This window comes from Carassius carassius, chromosome 32 (assembly GCF_963082965.1).
Source record: "Carassius carassius chromosome 32, fCarCar2.1, whole genome shotgun sequence".
Lineage (NCBI taxonomy): Eukaryota > Metazoa > Chordata > Actinopteri > Cypriniformes > Cyprinidae > Carassius > Carassius carassius.
In genome coordinates, this window is record NC_081786.1 from 28,801,957 (window position 1) to 28,825,452 (window position 23,496).

The following is a 23,496-nucleotide window of genomic DNA, read 5'->3' on the forward strand; positions in this document are numbered from 1 at the left end:
AATTAAGTTGCTTAAAGAACTATAAACAAAACAGCATCATGTATGCGTGCATTGTTAAATAAATAAAAAGGGCAGAAAACCAGTCACACAGGATACATTTTTTCATTTAAAAACATGAGATGTGGGAAATATGCGTTCTGTGTGAACGGCTTGATTTCAGTTTTGATGTAAACAAGATCTTCTTCACATTGATTATTAATTTTTTTTTAAGTGGCTTCAACTGGATAGGTTAACATAACCTTATAATGCAATGACACATACATCGTCATCGCATCTCGTGCGCGTACACGAGGTGAAAGATGAGAAAGCAGATACAGTGTCGAGCTCGTCCGCCTTTGAAAGTTGTGTAGACACAGCTGTGCGCGCGGCGAGATGGAATGGAACACGGACTGGGGCTCATAAGGCAGCTTCCTTAATGCACACCTAAAATTCATATGCACATTCGAATGTGGATTTTTATTTTAAATTCGACGAATATTCGAAAACATTTTTTTTTGATAGCCTAAGAAAGCCTTTTGATAGCCTTTTTTGTTGTTGTTGAAATTTAATCGTAAACACAGCCATGTTGAAGCCTGCAGTAAATGTTTTGCATTATGGCAGTCCACTCTGCTTATTGTTTTTCGAAAATGTTGCGCTCCTGTTTGTCATTTTGCACGTAACTTCACGCCAATAAATCATCAGGATTTTTTTCACAAAAGTGACAACCCAAGAAAGCAAAGTAAACGTTCTCTCATTTGTAGGTTGCATTGATACGTAGCGGTGGATGCAAGTAAAACAGTACCTCATTTTTTTTTCACCTGAAATTCATGCAATAAACATGTTTTTGACAAAGATTTAAATTTGTTTGTGGTCTATATAGCCTGCATCAAAATGAGGTTTGCAATGATGCGCCCGAAGGCACGGGTTGAAGACCCAGTCAGTGACGCCACGATATGCTAATTTGTTTAAATTCATACCGACGTCATCACCATCACAAAAATTTACTTTTTTTTTTACATTGAAACTTGAAAAAAAAAAAATAGACCGACCTACCGACCCTTTTTTTTTTAATTACTGTTACTGCAAACCAAAATATTTTTAAGGATGGCCTCAGTATTATTTTAGTATCATTGATACACTAGTAGTTTTCTTTCCCCCAATGTGTTTTCAATTTAAAATAAAATATATATTTTAAAAACTATTATATATATATATATATATATATATATATATATATATATATATATATATATATATATATATATATATATATATATATATATATATATATGTAATTTATTTTAGTAAAGTTTAAAGTTAATAACTGAACATTTATTTCAGTGATACTGACAAAAATCTTTATACTATTTTTTTTTTTTTAACTATAACACTACTCATGTATTAGTTTGAAGCCTGTGACTTCATTCCTAATTCCAATGAGCGGTCAAACGATCCCCATGGTGCTACAGCAGACAGTTGGACTACAGAAGCAGATTTCACTGTACGCTGATGACAGCTCCGCTTTCAAAATAGAGGCTGAAGGCATTTTCATGTCACCATCTCTCTGCTCGGATAAGAGTCGTTAGTAGGTGAATGACACACAGATTTCTCTCAGCGGTTAACAGCCTCGCTATAATGCTGGCTAAACTTAGAGCTGCTGATGTTTGACAGCGCTGAGCTCTTCTACCCAGAGACACGTTCAGAGGCAGACTCATATCCTCCGACTGAACGTGGTGTGGACGGATGGGGAGGGACAGACCGGACTAATTTAAACTCACTGTACGTAAACAGAGAGAGTCGACACCACTGAGACTCTGGGTGGTCTCCCATGTCCCTCCTCCCTCGGACAGACGCCCGCTCTATATTTACATGATGTGAAGACAGTGAGGCGTCCTGAGGTGTTGGCACTCAACATTTATGAGGGTCTGAAATAGCAGGGTCATCGCTGGCCAAACGTTTGCATGCTGCAGATGCTACGCAGTCAGGCACAGAGCCCATCCAATTCATTAACAGGGCCAGAGAACCCGAGTGAAGACTGCAAACTGTCAAACAGTGGGCTTACACAGCAGTCCTAACAAACCGAGCATAAATCGAGCCGTGGCTGGGACGTGCAACTACCTGCAGGGCGGCGAACATCATCATCTCCTCCTCGGTGCACTCGATCTCCTCCAGCAGGATGGCCCACTTGGCCTGCTCATACAGCTGGTTCACCCTGATGGCATCATACTGCAGGGGTCAGGAGAGGGTTAAAACATGACACCACAACACCACTTCCATCACACCGTCCTCACAGCACAAGTGCGTAGATCCCTACAGGTGATGCACACTATAAATAACTTACTCATATACAACCTTAAAGAGGTCATGAAATGCAATATTTTATGTTTCCTGAGGTGCACTTTTAATCTTAGTATGGTATTTGAATCAAAAATGGTCATAATGTAGAAACAAATTGTCATTTTCAACCCACATTTTTAGCTTCTGATCTGAACACTGTTGAAAGGGGCGTGTCCACTGAGAGACTTCAAAGGAAACTCCCACTGATGAACAGGATGAACTAATGGGGAAAAGTGTTGATTACAGCACAATATTTAAAGCATCAAAGCACTGCACTGAAGTCATGTCTACTGAGCACATGATGATAACAATCATCTCCAACCAAACAACGCACAATTCGATGCCTAAATCTTGTGCAACTGTTTTTGTTCTTACAGATCATTTGGTTGGATTGCATTATTTATGTGTTTTTGACCTAAATCACAGCAGCGTCCATCATGTAGGCTGTCAATCACACACAACTATTAGCAAATCACAGCAGAGGGCGTCTACAATCCTCCACATCTATCCACACAGAGCGCTCTGAAGAGTGGGGTTAAAACAGGACAGAAAATAGCCCTATTACTTCTAAATGATGATGCTTTTTGATGTAGAAATCTTGACAATGTTGGACCTCAGTGGACCTCAAAGAACAGTGCAAAATAAGAAAGGCAGTTCATGACCCCTTTAAGAGCTTGTGTGTGATTCTGGAATGCCCTATTCAGCATTGTGTGCATATGATTATATATGAAAAGTGCAAAACACACTGACCTTTGGGTTGAGGTCAAAGAAGCTGTGATACTTGAACCGGAGCAGAAGAACCTCGTTCTCCTTCACATCCTGCTCCATCAGAGATCTGGAGGAGTCCAGCCACCTTCACAAACACATTCAGAGGAAACTGAGCACAAGCTCCTGGATCACAGAGTCTCCACACACCACATCTGTCCCAGCTTACCCCTGGTTGATCTTGGCCTTGTCCAGGAGGGACTGTGGTTTGTACATCTTGAGCAGAATGTCAGGTGAGGTGATGGGCTGGCTGACAGCGAGGATGCTGGGATTGCCTTCTGACAGAGGACTGTCTCCGAACCACGCTGAGGTGGGGGACAGAGGGCTGCCGTCCCGAGAGTCATAGGTAGGTGTCATGGTCTTGCTGTAAAGTCCAGGACTAGAATAGATGCTTCCTGAAACGAGTCACCCGTCAGTAACCGCCCAAAACAGCCGTCAAACATTCACACGACAAGCCTGATGGAGGACTGGGCAGAATGACGGTTATTTTAATGTGTAGTCCAGTAGAGAGTGATTTAGGTTTTGTAACCATGATGTAACTGTAGGTTATTTGTGCCTTTCATGCAAAAGAGCAATTTGCGCATTTATAAAAAAAATACTGTCTTACATATTTACAGCCGCTTGCCATTTAGATTTTTTGACTTGGGTTAATCAGAATTTTTTGGTTTTGTTCCGTTGAACTACAAAAATAATAAAAAGATTAAAAATTGATTATAATATTACACAAAAATTAAATTGGAATTCTTACACTGATACAGAACAAATTTTAATAGCTTTGGATCTTTTTCATATTTCCTAATTTGCTCCAATAGCAAGAAAAGTTTACATAAGAGGGAAACCATGTCAAGGTAATGTTGGTCAGAAGAGAGAAATGGAATAAATTGCATAAAGCATGAAAATTTGACCCAAGGCAGTTTAAAAACAAATAGTAATGCAGTTTATTTAACTCCGGTCCCCTATTATGTTTCTGCTCTGACATCATTTGTTGTGAATACTCTTGTCTTCTGGTTTGATTCAATTACATTTTAAATAAAAAGGTAAAGAATTTAAGATTTTTAAAGATAAAATGTAAAGATATTTACACAACATTTAACGTTTTTTTTTTTTTTTACATTTATTTTTTGGTTAAATGTTCTGCATAAATAACTAGTTCACATGCGGGCAGGGTTTTATCATCCCGCCCACTCCAGCCAGATACTGTACCAAATCCAGTGACTGGAAATCACACACAAACACTCATTCACATGACTGCACAGTACTGATGAAGGCAGCATGCAGAAAACACAGTTTGCGAGTGCACATCCATCAGCATGAGGGGTCTGCGAGGAGTCTGACATCTCTATGAACTCAGTGAATCAGGAGCCGAGCGTCAGCTGGGTCTCAGTGCACCATTACAGCTGTTATCATCACACACCATTAACACATTCAGTTCATTAGTGCAGCGTCATTCTTTAAACACTTCAGTCAATGCATACAGGACAACTGCAGCACTTTTACCAATCCGCATAAGGGCCTCAAACTGCACAGGTCCTGCTGGTTATTATTAAATGGAGACACCTAGATGTTAATTAATATTGTACAGTTACAGTCTCAGCTGTTCTCCAGTTTGTCATGACACAACACACACAGAGACCAACTATAACCTTCATCTGACGACTAGAGCTAGTGAAAGGATGACACCTAATGAACTAGATCAATTAAAGGAAACTTCAATGAGTCTAAGTGTCCTTTATATACACTTATTATGTAGCAAACATTTATAAAAGTTAAGAGAGGCTGTTTGATATTGTGAATATAATCACAACAGAAGAAGACACACTTAATGGACCTTTAGTAACTTACTATTTAAATGTCAGTCATATTTATCACTTTATAGACAAAAATAATTAATAAATATATATATTACTTAATTCCTAAGATTATTGGAGTATGTTTTACAAGAATATACTATTTTAGTTTTCCTACTTTCATGTTTATGTCTTACAAGGTCTTATTTTCTTATTCTTATAAACTTATTAGAAACTTCTGAGTGAAAACATTATCATATAAGCCATCAGCATCGATCAAACATCTTTAGAAATAAAATAAAATACTGCATTGGATTTAGAAAAGAAATCGGAAAATTTTTGAAAGGAACAGAAAATAAGCAAATTCAATATATAAGATATTTGAAAATGAATCATTTTAAAGCTCTGACAGGCCACACAATGTCTTAAGACTGTGTGAGCAACAATGCAATGCAAAAATAAACTTCTGCTAGCGGTGCAAAGATGCAATTTAATGTGAAGACACAATCATCTGTCAACTGAATAAACCTGTTCATCTACTGTCATAAATTTAGACAAATCACAGTTACACTACACATTCTTCTCTAACCACTCAAGCAACCAAACACAGAGTGAGTAAAACACAGAAGCAAAAGCACTTCTGTGGCAGTGAGAGGCCACAGTCATGCAGAGGGACAGGAAGTGCTTGTGAGGTGACAGAGGTCATGAGAAGAGACTCATGAGGGAGGCTCGCAGCCCTTCTCAGAAACTCCTAGAGGAAGGTCGTTTGGATGTTTGTTCAAATTAATCCTGATCCACAAACACACGCACCACATTGACGCTTCAGCTCAGACTCATGCTTGAAGGCACGTATAAAACCATGAACCAAATGCCAAACTGTTTTACTAATATATTAGATAACAACAGTGCTGTAAGGCCTCTAATATTAATTCAGAATTTCCTGTAATTATTTTGGCTCAAACTTGCAGACTCTATTCAGACTGTTTTGTAGTGCTGCTTTTTTATGAACTTTAATAGCTTTTAATATTAAAAGTTTAGTTTACTCAAAAATGATCATTGCGTCATAATATCCTCAACTTTGTCGTTCCAAACCCATAAGATTTTGCTCATCTTTGAAACACAAATGAAGATGAAACCTGAGAGACTTCTGTCCCTCCGTTAAAAGTCCATGCAGCCAAAACTTTGATCTAAAAGCAATCCATATGAAGAGAGTGGTTTAATCCAAGTCTTCTGAAGAGACACAATGGCTTAATATGATAAACAGATCTAATTTAGGCTTGAATTCATATACAAACACTGATCAATGCACATACTTGAAGCACATCACATCAGTATAATCGGTATAATTCACCAAAATGAATTTGACTGAAAACGAGACTGTGAGGGATAGACTTACAGTATGGCATGCGTTGTATAAAGGTTTATAATTGTTTTATGGGTTAAAAGAGTTTCTAGGTCCACTGAAAGTCTTCTGGAATGATGTTTCTTCAGCTGAACATTTGGTATGCTGTTAAAAACAATGGAGGAATCCAATGGACACGTACAGTACATATATCCCTCTTTCATTAACGAGCGCCCATATTTGCTTGGCATACGAGAATGACCTTCATTGGCTCTTGCAGAAGTCTATATGTGCTTGCATGACTCATGAGAATGAACCTTGTGTAGCATCATATTTACATTCTGACATTAAATCTGTTCATCAAGCAAAGAAATCCGTATGTCCTCAGAAGACTTGGATTAAACCATTTGATTTACATGGATTACTTTAACAGTGTATTTATTTATTTTTGGTCTTTTCATTTTTTGAAGCATCAGTGTATGGTAGAATGGACTTTCAGAAGAGGAACAGAAACTATCCATTTAAAGTCTGTTGAACTGTGACTGTTGCTTCTTAAGCCTGGCTTCATTTCGAGAGTGAGTCAGATGTTGATTCAGTAAATGCTCTGAACGATATAGTAAAGCATAAATGCCACTTTTTTCTACCAACATGGTTACTCTGGTGGTTTCTGGGCTGATGCCCACACATCTCACTCATTCCACCATAGAAACGGCAGTTCTGGGTTGGAAACACTAGTTACAATCCATTCCTAAAACCTTCCTGACTGGAAAAGTTTAAAAGTCAGAGGCCTTTTAAACTAAACCAAAAAAAAAAAAACTAAACCAAATTCTAGAAGAAGTCTAGACACTCTCTTTATATCTGCTGGCTTTAGTTGAATGTACTAGGGCTGGGCAATTTTATCGATTCTGCGATTTAAATCGATATTTTTTTTCCAAAGAAAGTATTGATTTTTTTAGCCGCGAGTATCGATACATACGTCCCATTATAAATCCCCCATGTTTACCCCCGTTCGCGTTGCAGGAAGAGCAATTTGGTCAGCCAGCCGCTAGTGTTGCTGTAGAGCAAGTTCCCCGTACTAACTTTACACAGACGCAGACGTCTACCTCTTCCTGTTTACCAAGTTAGAGCGAGGATATTCAGAGAATGGCGGCGAATATAAATCCGGCACCTGCCTGCTTAAAAGCAGATGTGTGGGAGCACTTTGGTTTAAAAAAAAAAAAAGAAGGAAAGCAACGACTTGAATAAAAGCGTCGCAGTTTGTAAGCTATGTGGCACTAACGTTAAATATTCCGGCAATACCACAAATTTACGAGCGCACCTAAAACGTCACCACCTGGACAAGTTTATGCTTACGGAGGACCCAAAGCAGCAGTGGCCGTGTGACCCAAAACAAACTACGCTGGACATCGATGGCGGTTTTTCCCACAAGTTTCCATCTGCTTTACCAACGTCACAGAAAATTACAGAGTCCATTGCCTAGTTTATTTGTCAGGAGTTGAGCACGTATTCAGTGGAAAACCCCCGGCTTTAGGTGCATGGTGAACGCGAAGGAGCCCCGCTATCCTATTCCAACCCGCGAACACCTCACCAAGGGTTGCATTCCCGGGCTGTACGCTCAGACAAGTGCACACGTTAAAGCCTCCCAGCCAATTATTGTCTGGCTGCCATGGTTTATTTTTTTCTGCTGGCTAGACTGGCTACCTCACATAGGTGTAGGCTTACAGGCCTTAAAATACTCAGGTAAGTTTTAAGTTAAATGTTCTTAGAGACTTGAATTATTTGATGTTTTGGAGAAGCCATGGTACTACTATGTTTACTTACCTGGCGGCTAGACTTGTTACCTCATGTTCAGTGGCAAGCTAAAAAAATTTCAAAGAAACTGTTCAGAACAGGCCACTTGCACTTTAACTCTCCATTGTTAATTGCAAATTGCAATGTTGCACTTTATTTACTTTTCAAAGGCTTGTAAGCTACAGTTTGCACTGTTTCAATAAATGGAACTAATTTTCTCAACACATCTTTGATTAATTTTGTCCAGCATTTATTTTGCAAGCTGTCTGATGTTTTTTGAGTTTTCATTTAAATTAATTCAATTTAAGTAAATGAAACAGTCACAAGATGTCACCAAAATCACTCTGTCCCTTTTAAATCTATCAGAAAATGATGTAAGCGTATCAAATTATATAGAATCGTATTGAATTATATCAGATCGTATTGTTGGCTGAATATCGTGATATATATCGCGTCGTGAGCGGAATATCGTGTATCGTATCGTGAGATTAGTGTATCACTACAGCCCTAGAATGTACAAAGAGCGCTACATACGAGCTGGTGAAAGACTGGTTAATCCTGGAATTCCTTAAATTTGACAGATTCTTGGAGCAATTCATTAAAAGAATAAATGCAAATATAGTCATTTGCTTGTGGATCGGACTACACTGGTCACGCTGTATGCTGGCTTTTGTGTGCAGCCTGCAGGACAAAACATACACTTTGCCTTTATTTTAATGGAATTACAATTTGTTAAATCAATTTTAGATTCAAAAACTACAACTCAGATAAAGTATAATTTATTTTCTGTGGTGTTGGAGATTCAGCAGCGGTAAATGAAACGAGTTGCAGGGACATTAATCTTAGCCTTAGATGTGCATCAATATCTGATTTCCATACTGAGCATTCTTTCTTTGCATTTATTTGCATGAGGAATTTGTAATTGCCCTTTCCTGTATTATTATTTCCAATCCCTGTGTATTTGACTTTATTTGGACCACTATTGTTTTGCTGCCTTGCAAGAACTGGTATTTCCTTCCTTCCAACTGCAGCAAAACTTCTGCAGCATGCTCTTGATCAAACTGTAAAGCTCAAGGTTCTTCGTATGTAACATGTATTCCATACGGAACCTTGAACCTTAGTAAACTTACAACTGTTCAGTGCACATACATGCCTGCTTGTGTTTATAACCAGTTATGGTGAACTTCAGATAAATGCTTGAATAATCAAATGTCAGTATTGGCTGGGTTAAAAAAAAAAATTATAATAATTCCGAGCAGCACTTGCTGGGTAGCTCCTTGACATGATCTTTCAGTCTTTTATCCCTAATTTTATTTAGATTTTAGGACAAAGCGATACAATTTAAACAAGCAAATCTGAGAACCGATAAGGCAATGTAAGGGAATGCAGTGTTTGGGCAAAGCTCATCCCATGACCCTCCTCACTGAAGCAGAGAGTCAGGTGACCAGAGTTCTCAGGGTCAGCCGTGGTCAGGTGACTGCTCAAGCTGCGGTGAGAGGTGGTGAAGGAAGCAATGCAGGAAGACAGAAAAACAGTGAGCCTTACCTTTTACGGGTCCAATGTATAGTATCTCAGAGGCTTGAGAAATGGAAGGAAATGGAGAAAAGAAAAAACAGAGAGAAAGGGGGGAATGAAAGGATAGATTAAAGAGATTAACAGCTTGGAGGAAAAGGAAAGCGTTACCATGCAAAATGAGACAAGACATCACAAGTAAACCAATGTTTCAAAAAAGAAAAGAATTAATATCTCAAATAAATAAATGAATAAAAAGTTCAAGCAGAGAGGGTAGACAGACCCAAGATGTTCATACACATTCTTAATAAGAAGAATCACATTTTGCCTGTTCATTAAACTCATTCACTTTTCACTAGGGTTGCCCCCTAATAGTAGACTAACATTTTTTATTAGCAATAAAAAAAACGAACAAAAAAAAAAAACAGGCGAATTCACGCAGTCTGTGACTAACAGATCGTTAACAGTTAGACTAAGGTTAGTTATAAAGTATATCATTCATCGACCTCAAATATGGATTACTATCTGAAATATTTAAGTATTAATAACTTTACATAGCTGCTCAATCTAATGTTGATCTAAAGAAATGTGCACTATTGTGTCTGTGCGGAGCGTGTAGCTAAAATACTGGTCATTTGTGGTCATAAGGATAAGAGTGATACAAGACTCTACGTTTATTTGTGTGCACTCCCAATAAAAATGAATTGCGCTTTTGTAAAATAATGAAAGCAAACATGATGTGCTTTCTGTGTGAATTTGAGCGCAAAACTCTGTGTATATCTTTGCCTTAAAGACATTAAAAAGAAAGCACTAGTTTATCAAATTATTAAAATGTTAATGCAATCTCCTTACTGTTTTTCCCTGACACATTCATAATTATTACTTTTGCAGTGTGCTTCACGGTACAAGCTTTATTCTTATTAGGTTATAGGCTCATAATAATGATTTAAACGGTTTATTAATAAATGTGCAATTAGTCAACTAATGCTTCAAATGAACACATACACATACATTTTTTTAATCTTTTTTTACCTATAGAAAGTATTGGAAAATATTGTTCACCCACCTTAAAGTCAAAGTAGGTATTTTAAGAGCAGCTTTAATTTTCTATTTAAAATTTGAGACACAAAAAATACCACATTTCTGTTATTAAACCTCAAGTTATCATTTTAATATCAACTCAACAGATCAAAATCGGTTGACTTAACATCACTGTTTTTTAATTGCTGGACAGCAATTAATATGTAATATGTATATTATATGTAATAATTACATATTATATCAGATTAATAGCTGATCATAACATTATTAGTCCACCTAAAGAACATGGTATTTGTACTTTTAGCTTACCTCACAAGTAAATAAGTAAATAAATGAACCTGTGTTTATGGTCCTCTCTAGCTTACTTTCTAGTGTAGTTGTCTAATAAACAAGGATTTCATATATTCTAAATATTAAGAGACTCATAATATTCTAAATAATGAAGTCTCTTTGACAAATTGCTTTTGTTCCTCTTCGAATAAAAGCATCTGCTAACTGCATAAATGTGCATATGAAGTCCAGACACAGCCCAGGAGAGAACAGAGCTCTACTTCCAGAGAAGATGGTGTTGTTTGAAGATCCGTAGAGGAAGGGAAAGGGACGGAGCTCATGTCCTGCGCACAAAGTTATCGGAGCGATCCCTATCACAGCGTCGGCTCATGGCGGCTACCGTTCAATTTTCTCCTTCCTAAAGGACCCTTTGTGCGGTAAAAACCAGCGTCTTTATGGACCCTAAACATCGGGAGCTCAGGACTATTTAAATGAGGGTCATCAGGAGGTCAAATGGTAGTAATGAAGGAACAAGTGTAGAACAGATCCCAGACACAAGCGTTTTGGCCTGTGTGTTGAGGTTTCTTGGACAATAGACCCTATTCAAGTCGACCTCAGGAGATGGAGTCTGTCCTCTGTGCACCATTAATGGATTGTAGTGCATGATGTGTGGGGCGCTTGGTGATGTAGCTGCTCTGTTTCAAAATGGCAGCGTGACCAAATATGTGCGGAATCTGAAACATTCATGCTCCGCAGCAGGCCTGCAAATGATACGCTGCTCTCAGCCCACACATTTCTCATTTCAGCACTGTTTCAACATAAGCCTTTTGTTTTCCTGCTCTTCAACCACACGCACATCATTATAGAGCTTTATGAGTTCCACTCTATCAAACACTGCGTACGACGCAAACAAGCGATGCGATGTCCCACGACAGTCAGAGATGCTTAAGTCAACCGTCGCTATCTATTGCTCATACTTGGGTTTAAGATTCAACCTAACCTCAAATCCAAAGCACCTCAGTGTGTAACCCCAACTGCATGATTTGTGATGGATATGAACCATGCCTCAAGTTTGTCAAACTCTTTTAAATTCAACTGGATTGAGTTGCTTGGGCACTGGACATTTCACATTAGCATATCTTTAGTGCCCTATATGCCCTAGTGCCCTTTATCATTTATTCAGTTTATGCATCGGACTTGTTGCCACACCTTTTGAGGCAGAATAACGGTCCAACGATCTACAACAAAACACAACAAGCTTTTGAGATAACAAAAATATTTAATTACTATCATTCTAATTTATAAGGAGAAATTGCATTAGAAAAAAAAAAAAAATAAAAAACCTGCCCACCAACCGGGCGGATGCTATTTTATATTTTAGCTCAACTTTAACAGAACTGCATGCACAGGATTGTGGGATATCACAGAGAGTGAAGAATACATCATATCCTGCTTTCATAACCTAATCAGATGCAGCCATCTCAGTAGACTGAATGTGAGATGAGCACTGGATTCAGAAATGCCTTGTTACCTTCCTGCCTCTGTGTCCTGTCTGCAGAGGCAGGATTTTTCAGCTTTCAGAGACAGAAACTTAGTTTAGCTCTCTCCAAAAGAGTTGATGATCCGAGTCTGGTGTGTTAAATAAGGGAGACACAGAAAATGTGCAGCGTGGCTGAACCTCAGGACTAGGATTGAAAAACAATGACTTATGTTCTATGATGGTTATAATGCGGACTCATGTAGGCTAGGTATTGAAAAAAAAAAAAAAAAGGAACCTAAAAATGGGCCTTTTATAGCTATTTTGAGAAGGTAATGAGAGCGATCAGTGCACTGGTATTGGGCGATCCGAGACGTACCTGATCCAGGAGTGAGCAGTGGTCCTTCCAGCTCCAGCGCCTCCTCCTCCGCCTCCTCCAGCTTTTTCTTCTTCTTCTTGGGGTCGCGGGGCTTGCGCAGCACAGAGAGCTCCTCCGGATGCCGGATGTCTGTGGAAGAGCGACTCGTTCTAATTAAAAGGTCGGACCATCACACTCAAGACACACAATGTACCAGACTCTTTAGACTCCCATCATATCAGGTTTTTAAAGATCTCATGCTTCACTGCTACAGGACTTGTTCCACATAGAATTGCATTAATTATTCCCATAATATTAATTACAAAATTATAACAATGTTCTGCAAGTGCAAGCAGTACTGACATTTTCTTTAACTCAATTCTAGATAAAATACATTTTTCAAGATGATCTCAAACTCCGCAAATAGGGTGAAAAAGTCTATCCGACAATTTTTTTTTAATTAACTTTTTGATGGTTAAATTAAATGTAAGCAATCAAAAAGCATTCAATGCTCATGCAATTTAAGTTTATTTTCTAATTCAGGATTCCATTAAATTATCATTATATTACTACAGTGCTAATCAAATTAAGGGATAAAACAAATGTTATTATTTTAAAATATAATGCAATTCTAAATTTAACTTTCTTTTATTTTAAGACAAAGTTCTATACAACAGGTTTTCCGTTGTACAGAAAAAAAATATGGAAAATACAATTTAAAAAATGCATTATTATTATTACTATAGACATGCAGAAAATGCAGACTTCGATTGACAAGATCAGCCCTACTTTTGATTTACATAGTCAGAATTTGCTGAATTCCATAACATGCGTGTTATACTGTAAATTCCATTGTTGTGACTGATTAGGGCCCTCTGATTCTTGCAATTTGGAAAATGCTGAGGAAATCCAGTGTCTAAAGATGCCTAAAGCAGACCAGCGATCTAAAGAACCCTTGAGAATACGAGACCAATAAGTACATGATGCAATTCTAATAGAGATTTTGCATTCTGAGTGAAACATTCAAAAAACCATTGCCAGTAACTGGCGGTGACAGTTTCAGCATTAAATGCCTTTTTATAGAAATCTTTGCAGTTTAATTCACCACTACGTTGAGGCAGGATGACTCGCACTCTCTGGATTTTCCAGTCCTGAAGGAAACGAGTGTGACGGAGTGCAAGTGTGCTGGGGAGGGGTTTCATGGCTTGGCAGGAATGGCTTGTTTAGTTGTGTTACTAAAGCAAAAGCATTCCAGAGGTTTTAAGGACTACCAGATGGCAGTTCTCTCTCTCTCTCCGAGTCTGCCCTTTTACAGCCATATGTGAGCGAACTGTAGCAGGTCATTGGAGTGCTGGGAGCGAACGAGCGCCAATTCCAATCAACAAACAGAAGATCCTTCAGCAAACGCTCCCAAATCAAACAGCCGTAACTCACAAGAAACTCGCAGAGAACGCTCTGACTGAGAAAACACACATTTGTCATTTCATTTCTTCTCTGACGAGCAGTTTGTGTGTTGGGCAAAGCGCTCTGCAGAAACGCAGTCGGATCGCTCTAGGAGGCAAATAACACACACTCTCCTAATCACTTCATGCCTCACATGAGAATGCAACAGTAAAACAGCAGAACAACTGATACCACCAGAGAGAGAGAGTAAGCATTAGGGAGCCAGCGGTGAACAATGATATGAACTCAATGAAAACAAAAGCTGCACTTCACATCACAGCTATTCACTACAATTTTCAGTTTAAGGCCTAAAGTAAGTACATACACATCACAGGGCCCTAGAGCCATTCTTACCACTGGTCGCTCTTTTGCAAGTCGTGACTTTCTCGGTTGTTCGCAAAAGCACATAATTTGGTTGAAATTTTATTTATGCGCCTATGCTACCGCGACAAAGCATGTACTGTATTTCCGGTCTATAAGTCGCACTTTTTTTCATAGTTTGGCTGGTCCTGCGACTTGTAGTCAGGTGCGACTTTTATCAAAATTAATTTTGACATGAACCAAGAGAACCAAGAGAAGACTTTACCGTCTCCAGCCGCCAGAGGACGCTCTATGCTGCTCACTGCTCCTGTAGTCTACAATGAAAATATAGAGCGCCCTCTCGCGGCTGTAGACGGTAAAGTCTTCTCTTGGTTCTAAATAAATGCGACTTATAGTCCAGGGCGACTTATGTTTTTTTCCTTGTCATGACGCATTTTTGGACTGATGTGACCTACGTGCTTACGTGCGACATATAGTCCAAAAAATACAGTATGCGACAAATGATGTCAGAAAACCATCAGTATGTTATAATTAGTGGTAGACCGATATATTGCCAAGGCCGATATTTAGTATTTTTCGCATATCGGCAGATAAGTTTTTCTGCTTGGCCGATGTGTTAGAGGCGCTTTTATTTTGACGGTGCTACAATCCTCACACTCTCTCATTCATCGTCATCATTAACCATTATACAAAGGAATTAATGTATACAGAACGTATTAGAACGATTGCTTTTATTATTATTAGTAATAGAAAGGCAAACATTATAATACTTTCTCGTTTACTGTCAGCATTAAGCAAATACGCATTTATATAGTTTAAACAAATCTTTGAATGACTAATGAACATTTATTTTCACAAACCTTGCAAACTCAGTTGAATCCTGCTGTGAGATCTTGTGAAGTGTGTATTCAGCATGATCGCGTGTTCTCTGTGTGATGTCAGTCCGCCTGAATTGAATGATTTAAACTTTAAACTCATGATTTCAAATTATGCTGCGCTTTATGCATTTGTCCACTGTCATTTTCACTGTGTGCTGTGTGTAAAATGAGGGTTACCCTGGCTTTATTTGAAAAATATGATTCCCAATGCACACAAACTCCCCAGAATACTGAGTGCTCTGTTGATTACAGTGTTTACTTCATTTTTAATTACTTCCTTTAATTACTTTAATTTTTTTATTTTATATATATATATATATATATATATATATATATATATATAAATAAATAAATTAGGGCTGAAACGATTCCTAGAGTAACTAGATTACAAAAAATGACCGAGGCAAATTCCTCTACCTCGAAGCCTCTTTTATTTTATTTTAAATCTCACGTCAGGTTCATTCGCAATTATTTTTTTTAATGTGACAACGCGTTTACGTCACCCACAAAGCGGTAGGAGACACAATCGCTGCGTCCGAAATAGTGATGGGAAGTTCGTGAACCGGTTCTTTCGGACAGTTCAATTCAATAAATCGGTTGAAAAAACTGGTTCACCGGTTCTTTTACACTCGACGTAATGACGTCATTGGCGATGACGTAATGGCGTCACGTCTATCAAACATTCAAATATATAAAGTCAGTAATCATAACTTTAGTCAGTTAAAAACCTCATAATCATGAAAAGTTTGCAATTAAGTTTTGCAACAACGCACCCAAATACAGTAACAGCAATAATGTGCATACGAGAATTTAAGTCTTGAAGATATAAAGTAAATAAATAAGGTGTCATCAGCGCAGAAACCATGATCCACTTACTATACATAATCCATTGCGATGTATTTGTTATTAAATGAACTTACGTTTCGCCAGATTGTCCTTCATTCAAGCCCTCGGTTTACCAGCACTCATAACATTAGCACAGAATCAAGTCAGAATCAATCACCAAAAGAATAAGTTCGGTTCAGACGCGCTGTGAGTCAGTCAGCTTTACACTGAATCACACATGCGCAGTATCAGCTCCTCGGTTCTCGAATCGGAAGCGTCCGAAAGAAACGGTTTTTGGTTCAGTGTACTGATGATCCGAAAACCGATGCAACCGGTTCTTGACTCGAGAACGAGAATCACTCTAACCGGCACGTGCTGCAGTTCAGTATCATCAGCTGCTCTACTCATGTTCATGTTCTGTTTACTACAAACTCAATTTGTGAATGTGTCATCATTAACTATAAATACAGTACAGATATTTCATAAATCATCCCATATTCCTATTAAACAGTCTTTAGAATCTTAATTATTGTCCAACTTCCCTGAAAAACCCTTTTGCCTATACATTATCTACAATATACAGATTAGAAACATCAAAAAAAAAAGCAAAATATAATATAGTTATATCACCACACTTTCCGATGTTTAACAAAATACTTGAAAAATTACACACATGCGCACTATCATCAGCTCATCTGTTCTCAAATCGGACGTGTCCGACAGAAACGATTCAGTGTACAGATGATCCGAAAACTGATGCAACCGGTTCTTGACTCGAGAAGGAGAACTGCTCCAGCAGAAGGCGTGTTCGTTCGTCATCTGGCTCGGCTCGGTGTTCATCTTCAGTTCGGTCTTCACAGCAGTTCAGTCAGTGTACTGTTTGAGTAAATGAATTTCTCTGGGATATTGGTTTATTCTGACTCCGAGGGAGTGTCAGTCACGTTAAAAAAGTTAACAGCTTAAGTCATTTGTGGATTAACGCTTACTGGAGACGCATATCGTCAAATCACGATATGGACTAATATCTGTAAATATTAAGCCGGAACAGTCTATTTAAATATGAATCCTGCATGTTCTGCGTGTCTCTGTTAATGAATGGCGCAGAAGCGCTTCATTCATTAAACACACGGAAGCGCACGTGACGCTCCGGTGATTTCAGCGTCTGCTGTCTCACTAAATAAGACGTGAACACATGAACAACATCTCCAGAACTGCTCTGACAGTCACTTCATGAGCATTTGACCGTTTGATTTGAGTAAAACTAGCGTCACATCACATACACAGAGCTGTAAAGGTACGTCAACCCATCAAAATAAAAGTCCGGTTAAAGACTCTTGTTCAGCAGAATGTACATAGACTACTATTACTAAAAAAATAAAATAAATAAATAAAACGCAAACATTTTTTTTTTAGGTTTAATCACACAACATTTTTTCCATGTTTTATTTTTAATAGTAAATCCCCTTTGTTTACCAAAAAGTTAAGTTTGCTTACTTTTCAATAATTAAAAGATGACATTGATGATTTTATGTGTTTAATGTTTAATGTGCATCTCAGAAAATGCTTTATTTAAAACCCCAACTGAATGGCACTTAAATGCACTTAATTCATCTGTCTACTTTATTGTCATTGTTCACAGTACAAGTACAGAAAGAGAAACAATGGGTAATAATTAAATGTTTATTTTTGATGTATGCATTGTATTAAAATAAAGCAGTAGTGCAAGTAGAATGCTGTATCACTTGAGGCGCAAACATCCACAAGCAAATGAAGGGCGCTTCCCAAAGCTGCCCACTCTAGCGAGACGTTATCTATTTATTCCCGGGACATCTGTGCCATCGGAGAGGTGTTTTCTGCCGCGGGCTGTCCACAGGCTGTGCTCCAGACTAACCCCACATCATGACATGCTACATTTTTTTATAAAAAAAAAAAAACATTTGCTGCCAAAAAAAATGCTTTTTTTTTCTTCGTGCGATTAATTGATTTATTGACTATCGCGGTAGGCGTAACTGTGCGTCTCAATACTTAAAAAAAAAAAAACCTTACACAGTTTCTATATAGACAAAAACTTTCAAGTCTTAGCTTAAAAAATATCTATATCAATGCTACCAATCTATTTGTACTGACTCCTAAAATAATAATCAAATCGAACCATTAAGGACCTGTAATTGTTAAGAGGAATCAAACCCATCTCTCATGTCAATCTTTGTTATTGTTTTTTTTTTTTTTCAGGTTTGAAATGACAAATATTGTTAGATGTTCTACTTTGGAAATGTTACAGAGATGTTGTAGTTACAAAAATTATTATTTTATTTTAAAAAATAATTATTATTTTACAACAATAAATCCTGTTGACCTACCGAATTATTCAAATAATAAATGTAAATACCAACACTTCAGGCTATTTTTGTGTGTGTAAGTTTAGGAGAGAGCAAGAGTTGGGATCAATTAAAATTAATTTGTGAGAGGAGGTCATTTATTTTCTGGTTGAAATACTTTTTTTTCAAATACTGACAGCAAAACAGATTCAACCTGCAAGTGTTCATAGGGCCTTGATTTCTAAACATGGACAAGGAAAAGTTACCATCAGCCAGTTACACTGATAAGAACCGTTTATGAAACAGGATTTGGAGCGGTTCAAGGGCATTCTGGGTCTTATCTATGCTACGAAATACAGATCAGTGCGTTTAACAAATAATAAAGACCAGTCAAAAGACCAGAAAACAAGAAATGTGGTCAAGCACACCTTTAACCAATTCAGTTATTAGATCCCGGTGCTATGGCATTATCACAGTACTCAAGCAGCACAGTAGTGAATATCATCAGCACCATCATGTGAGCCAGATTCTGTGTTAGGTTTATTTACAGATGAAATAAGAGCACAACAGAATGAAACAGACAACCTGTGAGCAGCTCATGAAGAGAAGCGCTTAGTTTGAGATGCTGAGAACAAAACAAGACATCTGATGCATGTGTATATAGACCAACAGTTAATGCATGGGTTCATTTAGAGCGCTCACATTAGTTATTGAAGATATTGAAAATTCAAATTAAATTTTTTGGTGGTGCAATTTTTTCATTAGTTTGTTGTTAATGAGGACTACAGGTTTTTTTAACAAACTGGTTTTTTTAATAATTTAGATAAATATGTGAAAAAATTACTAACTCTAGTGTGGCAATACTGTGTTATTATCATTAAACTGATTGATATCATGTATATTGGCATTACATCAATCATCAGTGTCCAAGATATCCACATAAGCCATTACAACCCAAATCAGATGATCACTATTGATAACCCAGCATACTTCAGATGTTTATTGCTATGCGTATAATGTACTGTTTCACATACTATTTTAAAAACAGTATGCAAACATTAGCTGGGGTGTTACAAAGCTAAAGGCTATTGGCTTTTTAAAAAGTAGATTGCTCTACAGGAAATCCATCAGCACATGAAAACAATTGTTTGTCAGTGCATTTGATGGGGTCTTTAAGCTGTGGCTGTATTCTGATTTAGCCCCATCTCTCTACCGAAGCCTACATCTGTTCTCAGCACTGAAGCCTGGATGCACACTAATGTATCGCTAAATAACACAATTATCCAGACTTACTGTTCTTCACGACCAGCAGAGAGATTGAGTTAGGGCTAATGGAGTTATGGAAAAGTGGAGCAATATTTTAGGGAAGGCAGCAGCACTCACTGAAGGTTTTGCAGATGTCGGACACGGCCTTGAAGACGCGGTCAGAGAAGTTGACCTTCACCCTCATGTGCTTCATGTTGGGCAGCTGCAGGCGTAACAGCTTGTGCTGCGGCGTGAAGAGCAGCCTGGCGTCGGCCTGAATGCCGTATTTATCCAGCGTCCAGTGCGTCTTTAGCAGCCAGGTCTTCTTCTTCTCCCACCACAGCGCGTGATCTGACCAGTCCTTCTTCACATCTGCATGAACACACATTTGACAAGGTTAGGAACTAGACTGACAAACACTGACAAGCACAGGGAGGGGTGAAGAGCAGAAGAGCTAAAGCTGGCCTCTGATTTGGCTGCACACAAGGCAATGCGATGGAGCAGAAGATGAGGTCAGATGGAGGGAAACACGGTTAAGTGTCAGATGGGTTTGTGAAAGTGAACTTTGTATGTGTGAGTAAGAAGATCAGGGTCAAGTCTCGCTCTTTGTTCTGCATTCACACTGTAACCCGAGTCTGATACTCTAAACCTGCTTTCCCTCTAACAGCACACAAACAACACAGGAAGTGCACTGCAGAAGAATCCAATTCATAATCATCAGGAGAGCACTACGCAGGGCTCTGCACTTGTTTGTTTTGGAGCACTCAGGAGGGCAGTCAAAGCCCAGTGTGGTCACGAAAAATGAACTTTCTATATAATACCTTGAAAAATATTGATATTTCATATACCACTGTCAATACCACGAGGTAAAATTCAAACAAAATTAAGTGTAAAAAAAATTTAATTCCAAGTGTCCAATTCAGTTTTCGTTTTGACCATAGTCAAAGTATTTCTTTACTATAATAATTTGTATTATTATTATTATTATTAAACAGACATATAATACCATTATACTATAACTGTGTTGTAAAATAATGAGTATGTCATGCTTGCTTTACAGACAGAAAAATGAAAATAAAAATGACAATTTCTTCAATTCGAAGAGTTACACCCTCAAACTTATCTATATATATATATATATATATATATATATGAGATGCTTTTATAGTATTTATTAATAGTTTTATTTGTATATTTTCAGTTAACTTTTATTTCTGTTAAAGGTGCTTTTACCCAATACACAAATAAACCTGAGGTGAATTTTAACTTCTCATTATAAATCTGTGTGAAATGCATGAAAGTATGCAGTGTAGTTTCGAACATTTCAGTACCATTACGTATTGAAAAATGGCAACCCACCAGTCTCATCATACTCTGACAATGAGCACACAAAGGTGACATGAGGAGTGACTGAGGAGTGTGTCGCTCTCAGACTGTTTGGCTGCTGGCTTCACTTTTTCATTGAGCTTGCAGTGCAATAATTACCCAATCAAACTATCCTGGGGCTTGCATGTATGTGAGCTGGACCAGTGGCGTCTCTCCATCACTGATGTCAGTACACAGCTATGCATGTGAGCAGACAAAGGAAACCGTTTCCCCCTCAGCAGACCACTATCCAGTTTCCCCACATTATTAGTGACTGTGAAAAAGGATCGCCTACATCTCCCTTCCTAACCAGACTCTAAATGAAGGAATCTAGTTGAACTCATAGTAGTTTTACACAACTGTATTCTATGGATCCAGGACTTTCATCCTCTGTGGGATTTTAATGTTTTGGTTCAAACTCTACGAAACATTTTTCCCTCCAAGTAGGGCAGGTATGAATCTAGGGCTATATAATATTCTGTAACCAGAATGAAACTGATTTAGGTTTTTGCTAGATGACACAGAAAGGTTTGAAAGGATTATGGGCTTAAGAAATAAATAAATAAATAGGCATTAAAATATAGATTGTAATCTTTATTTCATCAGGACAAAACAATGAATGTGACTATTGATTTCTCAAAACGTCTCTCTAATCCTCTTTCTGACTGGGTTTTTCTCCTCCACACCCGACAAAAAAAAAAAACACACTGGTTTCATTTCAATGACTGTGTGTCGTTCACTGGCCAACTGTGGTGTCCTTCTCCATAACAACATAACAGAAGAAAAGCCTACTCAACGAGTGACAGTCTACAGTCATCTCTGAAGAACAAGGAAATACAGGACAACAGACTTCCCAAAATTGCCAACAAATAAGCACTGTCCTCTATGCTCCTATTATGTCTTGTAGTTGATTTCTGAACATTTATTGTAGATCCACAGAAAGATGGCAGTAAGCCAGTAAGGTGCATGAAGCACCAGCATGCACTTTAAAGATTACATAAACTTGCACTTCCTCACCAGATGAAAAGGACTAAACCACCTTTCAAAGATAAACAAAAGCCCAAGGCTTCACTGAATCCAGATCATCTCGATTACAAACGGTTGCAAATACTTTTCAGGGCTTGACAAGAAAAAGAGAACTTGAATGAGTTGTTCCCAAATTTAAATGGGAAAGACTTCGATAAACATGCATAGGTTTTAACAAGAAGAAACAAACGTGACATAATTTAGCGTGAAAGATGACATACTTTACGTTCAATGAGGTTAGGAAAGAATGGATCTTTGTAAAGGTAAAAAGTGTCCTAGAAATTAAATTTAACGTGGCAAACATCACCAATATGCTGATTTGAACTGACAGAACACTGATGAGTTGAGATGAACTGCTTAAGAAATAATTACAGTTAAACCACAAAAAAAAAAGCCTTAAAAGGTACAATTTGTAAGGTAGTAAAATATCCAAAAACCACTAGGCTAGTGTTAGAGATATTGTTAGTAATCAGCTGGACAAAATATATATGTTTTCAACTACTTATAAATCATGAGAAAATCCCCATTTTAAACCGTGACACGGGACAGTGCAGTCATCTGTCAATGACATTAGTTACCCTTTGTTCCCGCCTTTACTGACGTAGAAACCACATGACAACAGTGTCCTGGACACTGTAGCTTCGCGACAAACTTCAACTAGAAAGAGATGCCGATCTAGTGCTGGGCGGTTTGACCAAAAATGTATATACTGTTTTTTTTTTCAAAATTATACCGGCCCGACAGCACTTGCATAAAATGGATATTATACATGCATAATCTGCCTGCGGTGCATATGCAGTCCGCAGCACGGACTCATTGTGCTTTCACACAGGACGTGTTTGCAGTCTGCTACTGATCCGCGTCGGTTTAGTCCACAAACACAACATTTGTTCATTGTTTTGATTTCATATCATGTAAAAAAAAAAATAAAGAAATTTTTTTCAGCATCGTAAGTCTTTTATCACAGAACAGTGACAATCTTTCATATAGACATTGGTTTAAACTCAATAAATATAAACAACGAATTATTCATGCATTTTACTTCTAGGTCTGTATAATAAGCTGCTCAAGCAAGCGGCAAAACATTTAAACACAATAATTAGCCTATTTTTCTTGTTAAAATATTTAAAATTAAAACAGTCTCGTGCATTTTGCATTTAAATCTTTATCACAAGCAATCCCATGGGTCTTAATGAACTTTGTTTATCTGCTTCCATAAAAGTGAACATATATATTGTTTTCCTCGTTTATCTAAAAGTGCTCTTTTTCTTGTTTTAAACCTAGCCAAAAACCCATGTGACTGCGTTTCCATGTCAATCCATGTTCATTTTTCCCCCAAACAATGCGCTTTCACTTTAATTCAGCGCCTCCAGCACAGCAAAAATAGACTCAGTACGTTAACAATCGCTGCACTGC

The 23,496-nt window shown here is 37.8% G+C and overlaps 1 protein-coding gene across 4 annotated transcripts in view; it reads right to left on the reverse strand.

Annotated features, from left to right (window-relative positions):
* fermt2 (FERM domain containing kindlin 2) overlaps positions 1-23,496 on the reverse strand; it is a 60,141-nt gene that overhangs the window by 15,383 nt on the left and 21,262 nt on the right. For 2 of the 4 annotated variants that reach the window (XM_059520912.1, XM_059520913.1), the window contains exons 3-8: positions 19,828-20,061; positions 12,681-12,809; positions 9,547-9,579; positions 3,251-3,476; positions 3,067-3,169; positions 2,098-2,205 (exon numbers count right to left, since the gene is read on the reverse strand). In XM_059520912.1, coding sequence (XP_059376895.1) covers positions 2,098-2,205; positions 3,067-3,169; positions 3,251-3,476; positions 9,547-9,579; positions 12,681-12,809; positions 19,828-20,061 — 833 coding nt within the window. The remainder of the gene's footprint in view (positions 1-2,097; positions 2,206-3,066; positions 3,170-3,250; positions 3,477-9,546; positions 9,580-12,680; positions 12,810-19,827; positions 20,062-23,496) is intronic. The other 2 variants (XM_059520915.1, XM_059520914.1) reach the window with 1 other exon arrangement.